Source organism: Apodemus sylvaticus, chromosome 1, assembly GCF_947179515.1.
Source record: "Apodemus sylvaticus chromosome 1, mApoSyl1.1, whole genome shotgun sequence".
Lineage (NCBI taxonomy): Eukaryota > Metazoa > Chordata > Mammalia > Rodentia > Muridae > Apodemus > Apodemus sylvaticus.
In genome coordinates this window covers 68,257,818-68,267,817 of record NC_067472.1, presented here as the reverse complement: position 1 = coordinate 68,267,817, position 10,000 = coordinate 68,257,818, and the positions used below count along the sequence as shown (strand labels likewise).

The 10,000-nt window shown below is 45.1% G+C and overlaps 1 protein-coding gene across 1 annotated transcript in view; it reads right to left on the bottom strand.

Annotated features, from left to right (window-relative positions):
- Ebf3 (EBF transcription factor 3) overlaps positions 1 to 10,000 on the bottom strand; it is a 115,162-nt gene that overhangs the window by 32,065 nt on the left and 73,097 nt on the right. Inside the window, exons 6-7 of the mRNA XM_052174232.1 lie at positions 5,865 to 5,946; positions 2,164 to 2,281 (exon numbers count right to left, since the gene is read on the bottom strand). Coding sequence (XP_052030192.1) covers positions 2,164 to 2,281; positions 5,865 to 5,946 — 200 coding nt within the window. The remainder of the gene's footprint in view (positions 1 to 2,163; positions 2,282 to 5,864; positions 5,947 to 10,000) is intronic.

The window sequence follows — 10,000 nt, the reverse complement described above, 5'->3', positions numbered from 1 at the left end:
ATGAAAGCCAGAGTTCTCCAGTGTTGTGCTGGAAGGTGGAATGGCTGTTTCCCCTCACTTGTGTTCAATACTGTAAATAATCTGCCTTGCTTTTTGTGAGCTCAAAGGACGCCGTGGCAGACATCCATGCAGCAGCAGGGGGAATTAGTTAACTGGGAAACCATCAGCAAGTGTGTACACACTGCTGGTGAATATTAGATGATTGGATAATGAGGCGTTAGCCGGGAGAGGCTGCACAGGAACAGGGATCCGGGCTTTGTGGGGGGTGCTTTCTCCTTAACAAACACAGGGTTGATTCAAAGCCAGCACCCTGCTACTATAGCACAGGCTAAATTGGGCACCAGACAGTCAATGGGATCACAGAACCAAATGGCCAGATCTTAAAATGAACTTCTGAAGTGTCAGCTCTCTCAGGAAGTGACGAAATCAAGAGTGGAAAACTAGTGGTCTTTCGCGGGACACTTGAGAACTAGCCATTGATTGCAATAAAATAAAACAAGATGAAACAATCCTACAGCTGAAGAGGGGTGACCTTCTTTGGAGACCTGTGTTGGCTGTTTCTCTGAGTCATCTATTTGCATTTTAGCACCCGTAACTGCTCTTTGGGATGGGTCAGCTCTTGCAAACACTGGCAAGAAAGTGACCTCAGTTTCAGTCTTAATAAAACCCTGAGAAACAGACATAAAAGAGGCCTGAACAGCATTGCTTCTGCAAACCGTTCGTGAGGAGACAGGCTCTCTCTGTGAGGGAGCCACTGGTGGCCTTTATTTTTCTAAATGCTACATTTTCTGCTTACAGTCAAATGCTTTTTCATGCTACTTACAAAAATAAATACTTGTACTTTGCTCAGATCATAATAGCTCATTAGAGGAGGCTGGTTTTTGGTCTTAGACTACAACCTAACACCAGAGGGCTGAGGAGGCTTCCTTGAGCCTATCACATTGCAAGCTCAGGCTCTCTGGGGAAGCAAGGAACTGAGGACCAGGGATTCAACCTTCTTAATTGTGAACCTCATTAGTGACGGTTGCTAAGCAAAACACACACCTACCTCAGTGCATAGGAAGGAGATAAACAATACGTCACAGACTCTAATGACTCTGGTGCTCAAGACGACCTTTAATTATTATATTTTTGTTCCTATACCTTAGTCATTAATGTAGAAAAACAAATTAGTTTATTTTTGTGGACCACAGTAGATTCATAAATTGTCTCCCACTCTTTGTGTCTGCCGCATCCTTCACTGGAATAGCCCGTGCACGCCCCCTTCCTTTCCCTGCTTCTGTCTCCCTCATGTGCAGCTCTTGAATTCGTCACCTTAGGCTGGAGGATCTGTCTCCAAACCATTTAGTTTTACAGGATCTTTGCTCTGAAGGATTTAATCCTGTTGTTTTGTTTGCATGTCACTTAATAGAAACCCTCACACTGCCTCCTCAGTCATTCATCCTGATCAGGGTCTCATGATTACTAAGATGTTTGACAGAGGAAGTGGCTCTTGCACAGGATGAGTTCTGAGCAAGCAGGAAGAAGGCGCTTCTGGGGTCTTACACCCGAGCGTTTCTCAATTCTGTCTACTTATCTCGCTCAAGTTCTCTCTTAACAAGGAAAACAAAAAGTCAATCACGTGGAGATGCTTTTTAAAAGACTCGTTGACTTTTTTCTTTCACCCTCTCCATCCCCAGTCTATCACATGAGTGTGCACACAAGCACACACATGTGTGCAGGGACTCCCACCAAGGATAGGAAATGGTTCACACAATCCCCCTCTGGGCTAGCTGGGACAGGAAGTAACCAGCCATGGAGGCATGCACAGAGAGTTTGGGGTGAGGTTCCGGATGGGAGCTTGTAACAAGGCAAATGAAACCAAACCAATGGAAAGTGTGAGCAAAAGAAAGCCAAGAAACAAAGCAATAACATGAAGTCCAGGGCAGGTGAGATGGGTGTGAGGACCAAGCAGACAGGAAGGGAGGAGGAAGAAACTGGCAAGGCCCGGCCCCTCTCCACCTAAGGGAAGCTAGCTCTGCCCCAGGGGGCTGAGGCGGTGAGAGTAACTCCATGGGAATGAACATAAAGGATGGTACAAAGGAAAAAAGAAGCATTGCAAATTAAAAAAAAAAAATACATGAAGCATGTGCCTACCATTTTCCAGATAAGAAGGGGCCGTACCTTCTGACGGGTCTAGGCGGCGGGCCCGCCTCCCGTGTTTGGAATTGTTGTGCACAAACATGTTGTCAGACACGGCCAGCACGTGGCCGTCCACGTTGACTGTTGTCGATACAACGACCTGTGAAAACGAAGTGGATTTGAAAATGGAGTTGGCACAGGAAAGCTAGGGTGGGCACCGCTGCCGTGTGAGCGAGATAAAAGCCAGCTCAGAGGCTGCACTGAGGAGACCTCATATATTCTGGAAACTCTCCACTGACTAAAGTGCTTTCACAGCTCTGGGTTTTTGTTGTTGTTGTTGCTGCTGTTGTTTGCTTTGGTTTTTTGTTTTTTTTTTTGTTTTTGTTTTTTTTTTGGCTAATAGGGGTGGTTTGTTTTGTTTTGTTTTGACTCAAGATTGCTTCTTTTAAGAAAAAAAAAAAGCCCTGCTCTACTAATTAGGGTTTAATCTCTTATTATGCTAACAAGTGGATTCAATTCAGAGAAATATTCTTCTAGCCATTAGCTTCCGAAATACCCCTCTAGCCACTCATTTGAAAACCTCTGTTTTGATTGATCTGCTCACATATTGATTATATAGTTTATCTAATTTAAATTAGTTCACTTGAGACTAACCTCTCTTGAAGACATGAGGGAGGATTCAGTTGTGTCCCCCCCCCCAAAAGTATCATAAAATTAGGGTTCTCACAGCTATTCTATCAGCAGATGATCCCTGGGTCAACTGTACAATTATGCTTAATATCTGAGAAGGAAATTCTTTGTGCCTGAAAAAAAATTGAATTGTGGACATGTTTTTCAAGGCAGGAAAAAGATCCTTTCTCAGGCTCATAAGGAAGGGTGGCAAAGGCCCACGAGAGGCTCAGAGCGTGCCTAAGGGAGGGAGGGCAGGCTTATTGGCTGCCTCATGGGAAAAGAAAATGAAGCCACCACACAGGAAAACCACCTTGCTGGTGCCAACTGCTTTCTTCCCAGTAAGCGCACAGCAAGCATCTCAGAAATGGCACACTTCAGCAGACCCAGGCGACAGCAAAAGGTGGCCTGGCTGCCATGTCTCTAACAAGGCTGGGTCACAGGACCTGGAAAAGCAAAGAGCTGAGCTCTTATTTAAGGTGGAACTTGAGCCTGGACTTGACATAAAAGATGCTCCAGTGCTCCTAGAGCACCACCTGGCCAGGTCCTGGGGCCAGCTCCTCCTGAGAGCACTGGGTGGGGGAGGGGTGGAGACTGCCAGATAAATTGAAGGTGACAGGCCAATGTTACCAAGGCTACAGAAAGCCTCAGTGAGTAGTAGCCATCGGCAGGTGGCCTTCAAATATAAGAATACATTGCACCAAGTATGCTTATGACAGGTGAGAGATCCAGGGTATCAGGGGCTCTCAAAACCACTGCAAGGCCCTTTTATAAGCCTGACATGGCACTAAGAAAAGGCCTATTAACAAAACAAATAATGTAAATTGATTTTTTTAACTAATGAAAGACAAATAAATAGTTTAGCCAGGCATCGTGGTATACACCTATAATCCTAGCACATAGAAGGCTAAAACAGGAAAACAGTAAGTTCAGGGATAGCATGGGCTACACAGCCAGACTCTATCTCAAAGAAACACACACATACACAAACAAGTAAACAAATTAAAAGTATGTTATGTGTAATAGAGAATTCAAAGCTACAAGCTTACATAAGCATATGTGTGTAAAACAGTTTTTTAAAACCTCAAACCCCATAAGATCATGGTGCAGGGGCCATCATATACACATGATATACACACCCTCAGCTACCAGTGGCACTGTCCCTGATTTCTTTCTGTCTTCTGCCTGCCTTTATAACAAGGTCTAAGAAACTGTCTGAATGGAAAACATGGTCAGTACAGCCACAATGCCCACTCTAGTTTAGGGTTAACCATCCTCTGTGCTGAAGATCTGGCATTGCTTTAGGTGCCCGGGCACTACTATGGTATCACCTATGGCCCAGTAATCTCTGCCTAGGGAATCCAGGGGCTGCTCTTTTTGCCAAGAATCTCCCTGGGGTCCACTTGTAGACCCTACCCTGAGTGTTAAGAGAACTTCCTGAGTGTGGTACAGAGACCTGACATTATCGAGACACAGACATGACCAGGATATATTTTTTAAAAAAATAGGAAAAGGCAAAAACAAAAAGGTTTTAAAATGCTGTCTCTGCTCTGTCATCTATATAGAAAACAGTCACTAGGGGAAACAGAAAAAATAGACACACTGCATTGTCAAGTACAGACAACCCTGCAGTGTGCCCAGAGAAAGATACAAGGACTGCGGGCGGCACCATCCCAAGTATCAAGTAAGCCATGATGTGCCAGAAGTCCTGGTAAACCTTTTGAGAAGCAGGGAAGGTTAAAGTGACCAGAGTCACGATGGTCTCACAACGCACAGCGATGGGTGCTGTGTTCCAACATTGTGAGACAAACAGAACCCTGCTGCTCAGGCTGGCGTCACCTCCTCTGCCTAGGTAGACCATGCCCATGCCTTGTGATCTCCTGGGCTTTTTTTTTTTTAAGGGGATGGGGGTAATCTGTCCCAGTAGTTTACAACAGATGCTATCCCCAGCCATGAAAGCCAGTATGGGTGATCTAAAGACCTGCCTCCCTAAAGAGCCTTGAAGGCAGAAGATGGACGTCACATACTTCTCTGGAGGCCTGAATTATACACAGAGCCCTACAAACACTGTGAGCTACTTGACATCACAGATAAGACTTCCTCAGTAATGTAGCTAGTCGAGGACTCATTTTCATTCTGTACATGGTTCTTCTAATTTTACAATGAAAATCAGCAAAACAGCCTATCTCATACAGAGAGGGCCCCTGACCCTGACAGAGTCTTCTGATCATTCAGAGAGAAGAAAAATATGGATGCTGTCCTAGCTGGTGCTTGAGGCCAGCAAATGCCCCTCTCCTTACCAAATCCTCAGTGCAGAGGTACATGTACTAGCCTAGATCCAGAGCAGACTGGCAGTAGCTGACCTCTGAATGGAGGGACCCAGACACCTGGGGACCTTGGAGGCTCCGGGAATGTGCAGAGGCCTGTGCTAAGCGGGCCCAGACCTTTTATGAGGAGGCTCTAGACACCGAGTGTACTGGAGAGTTTGCATCACGGTCCTCTTCCCACTCACATACACAGGGACAATCAATCAACCAGCCATTTCATCCCAAAAATGTGCATCTTCATCTGTGGCCTGGCCAAATTTTCAGAGCTGATGTCAGGTGGCTATGGGAAACATGGTCCTCTCAGCTCTTCTGTCCCTGCACAGACTCATGTATCTGGCATACTGAAAACACTAGATCATTTAAAATGCATTTTAAAACATGTTTTATTTGTCTGTTTCTAAATTATTTATGTAATTCTATGTGTACATGTATGTGCCCAAGTCTAGTATACTACATGAGTACAGATGCCCTTGGAGGACAGAAGAGGTGTCAGCCCTAGAACTGGAGTTATAGGTGGTTGTGAGTGTCAGTGTGTGTTGAGAACTGAACCCGGGTCCTCTGCAAGAGCAGTAATTATTCTTAACCACTGAGCCATCTCTGCAGCCATCATCTGCTTATTTTTATCCAAAAGAATCAAGTTCAGTGTGTTGCTAGCCTTGGGGAACTGAAGAGTTTTCTGAAAAATTGAGAACTCTGAAAATCTGGCATGACAGACGGGTCGGGCTGGCACCTTGAAGGGATGCGTACCTGGAACCTTCGCATGTCCCGAGGGTTGCCCGCATTCTTCAAGCAGTTCTGATTGCACTTGAGGAAGAACTTTAGAAAGAATCTACAAAAACACAAAGAATGGATAGTTAGTGTTAGCCCACAGAAGACAACATCAACAACAAAGAAAGGTGCAAGGAATAACTCCACAGCTGTACTGGCCGCCGTGTAGCGGGACTGCTGAGCGCAGGCGCAGGGCTAGCCAGGGATGCTCCTGGTCTCACTGTGAGTGGCAACTGAGCACAGCTGTATGACACAGCAGAGTCCCAAAGTTTATAATAACAACTATGTCTTTCCAAGGGACCTCTTCTTGCAAGGATCTTTGCAGAACTATTAGTTTGTCGGGAGACACCTGCCCCAGACTGAAACACCAGCATCAGACAATAAAGATGCAGAATGCAGTAAAGGATTTTTTTGATAAGTAACCACTGACTTTTAGCATAAAAGTATCCTAAAGTGAATTTATGAGACTTTTTAGAATTTAATGAAAATGAAGGCACAACATATCCAAATTTATGGGATGCGATGAAAGCAGTACTAGGAGGAAAACTCATAGCCCTGAGTGCCTCCCAAAAAAAAAAAAAAAAATCAAAGTTGAAATTCTATTGAATGTGCTATGTCTATCTGGTAACCATAGTTTCCAGAGTTTATCTTGCCAAAGAAAATACACTCTCAAAGACAAAGTTTTAAAGTTACAGTTGAGTGTGAGTGCAAACAGAGTCAAGTATATACAGGTATAAAATAGTCCAAGAATAAATTTAATTAAAAAAAGAAAAAAGAAAAATGGTTCCAATAGGCCTAACCTTCCAGAAAGGAATGGGGTTCGGAGCTACCATGATTTATTTCTAAGGATGGTCTCTTATGTGTTTTTAAGGGACTCGCTGGTGGGTTTTGGTACTGCACAAAACGTCTGGCTCAGCTGAGCCCAGGAGCAACAGGCCGAGCCCTGGTGGGAATGAAGAGAGCAAGCACAGAAACAAGCTTCACTTCCCCTGAGATCTGGCCTGGGATGCAGCAGAAAGAGTCAGGAGTCCCCGACAGCAGGTCTCAAGGCTCTGACGAAAATATAATCATCCCGTCTTCCCTGTCTCTGCACAGTGACAAACAGATGTGCTGCTGTCTTAGTATGCACAGGTGAGCAGTGGCCGACCTGGATGTGAGGCACCGCTTGTGGATCTTCTCCCTGCATCATCTCCACCTCTATCCGCAGAGTGAGCAGAGGTGGATTTCCTGCTAGCACCTCTCTGCGGTGCCCGTGCTGAGAAGCTGCAGAAAATACCTACTCTGTTTTCTCCCCGAATGAATGTCACCTGTCTTATTTAGAAGTTGATTGATGTTTTATGGTACTTCATAAAATTCCCTTAAATTTGGTCTTTCATGTTCAGGGTTCTTCGTTAGTGATTACAATATAAGAAAATAAAAGACTCCACAGGCTAAGACTCTTTTCTCTTCCCAACACATCCTGGAGAACCCAAGGACTGCCGAAAGAATCCCTTTGATGAGACTAAGAATGGTGGCCATTCAATTAAATTTTCTTACATACCATGAGTCCTTGCTACTCTGGACCAGAATTTACATCTTTTATTAACTCACCTCACCTATACACTTAGCTCACAATGCCTCTTAACACCATCTGCCATCAGCTACAGCAAGTCACTTGATATTCCACCCACCAATTTTTCCTAACAACCACTGTGCAATTAAACTCCACACGTTCTGCAGCGAGGTAAATTAGGCGCACCTGCGGCCACACTGCATTTGAACTGCATCAGAAAGGGCCTAACAAGGTGAGGGCGCCACGAAGTTACCGTCCTGTCAGGCAATTAGGTTTTCACTTCAGGGACAGCCACACGGTGCAATTATGCCCCACATTACCACCCGGCTAATCTTCTGAGCAGGCGCCGGCCGAGAAGCCACTGATCCGCAAAGGTACCTGCACGGAGCCGGGCCTTTTTTGTAAAATGAAAGATTTCTCCCCTTCCTGAGGAGGTTGCTCTAAATTCCTTGATGTCTGTTTAGCCAGCTTGGCTCTCTTACTTCTGAGACAGTGGAGTGGATTTTAAATATATCTTAAGCATCTTTGGGGGGCATTCTGGAGTTTAACTATCATCAGTTTACAAGAGCAAAACTGGGTGCTGGATACACCACAAACACGCTGAGCACTGCAGGGGGCAGCCAGGAGCAGGAGTGGGCTCAGACATCATACACTCATGCTCATGCTTGTTCTCCCTCTGGCTGGTGGCAATCACAGCTCTGTTTCTATGCAGAGTGTGTAACAGCAGTGGTCGTGGGTACATGAGTAAGACCTACTGGGAACAACCCCTGTGCAGAACAGGATCCTTACCAAGCTCCCAGGCTCCAGTGACACAAAGTACACCACGAGCCAGCACTACCTCACCAGGCCAGAGGAAAACCTCTGAACACAAGAAGTGCTTATTTTAACCCTGGTTTTGCTTCTGTTAAATTCCAGGATGCAATTAAGGATTCATAGGTGGGAAACGGAGCCCAGCCAAGACAAGCCTGCCGACACTGCGCACTGCTGCGTGGGAGTGGCTGCACTCCATGAGGTGTGCTGTGGCAGTGTTTGGGAAAGGGGTGAGAAACTGAACGCCCACGCATGAAGCCCAATGGTAATTCCCACATCCTTTACTCAATTACCCTTTAATTGGCTGTTTCCTAAGTAAAATCTGACAACCACTTTACATATCTCAGTTCCAGAGTCTGGTACACAAAGGTTTTAATACTCCTGTTATGAAAGGAAAAATCCTCCCTATGTCAGAAAATCTTTGGCTTTAGCACCAATAAACTCTTTATTATTGCTAAACGTGGATTTGCTGCTCGATCGCAAAGAGGCGATAAAATTCTAACCTGTCATTAGTACATTATGCTTAATTGTGTACAGTGTGTTTTCCCTGGCATCTGCTGGCCCAACGTCAAAATGACCGTTATGTGCACTAATTCCCTGACCCCGTCTTTATTTCCCTAAAGACTCATCATCTTTCACAATGGGTACCAGAGTAAATCAAGCTTGAAATATGGGCTTTATTTACTTGTTTCTTACAGGCAGAGGGGAAGACAGTGGCTAAAAACAAACTGCTCTGTGCCAAGCTATCCCCAGGAATATTTCATTTGGAAACATCATGAAAAATTCCAGGAAGTTCTCAGGCAGAACGTAAGATGCCATCCCTGTAGAAATAGACGTCCCTCCGTGTTCACAGATGAGGGAAGATGCTGTGCTGCTGCTCTCATTCTTGAAAAGTCTGGCTCACTCACTCTTCTAATGCCTGAGATGCCCATCATGATGGGCTGGGCACATGAGAACACAGCAAAGCCCTTGCCCGGAAGGACAGCAGGACTGGCACAGTAACCCAACAGTTTAAGGTGGAAATCCTCTCCTGATAGAGTACCTATCTCCTCCCACTGTGGAAGGGTGTGGCCCATGGCGCCCAATGAGGAGTGCTCAGAGTTTTGCTTTGATGATGTTGTATCAGAGACCCAACAAACAACTCCAATGTTAACGTGAGCACTGGGCAGCAGAGGGACAAAGCTGCTTCCAGAGAGACTAGAAGTAATCGGACCCACTGTTTTCACCAGAGCCCAACGTGGGGATCCCAGGATGAGGGGTGAACAGAGCCCCCACCACAGTAACTAATTTCAAAGTCGGCTCCATCTCTGTGTGTTTAAGCTATGAATTAGTTCATTTATATTTACTTTTATGAAGCTGATTAACCGAAGCTTCTCTATCTGATGAAAATCATTTTAATTGTAGTGTTAGGCTCCTGTGTAATATCCATTACATTATGAACTGTTTAAATTCTACATGGGTATTGTGTAAATTGGCCCTTTGTGAGCTAGCAGGCAATTAGGTCCAAACAGCTCTCCTTTAAATGCTACAGAACTTTGTGGTGGTGTTCAGGACAATCAGAGACAAAGGAGGCTGTTTAATTGTAATTTAATGGAATATCAAGGAGTCCGTGGCATTAGATGCTGGCAACAGAGAGCAGGAGAGAAAAATTAACTGCAATTATGTTTGATTAAAGCTATCCTTCTCAATAATCAGCAGTCCTGACAGGCCATGGGGCTCTAGTGGGCTCCAGGATGGCAAAAGGTGTTGAGCA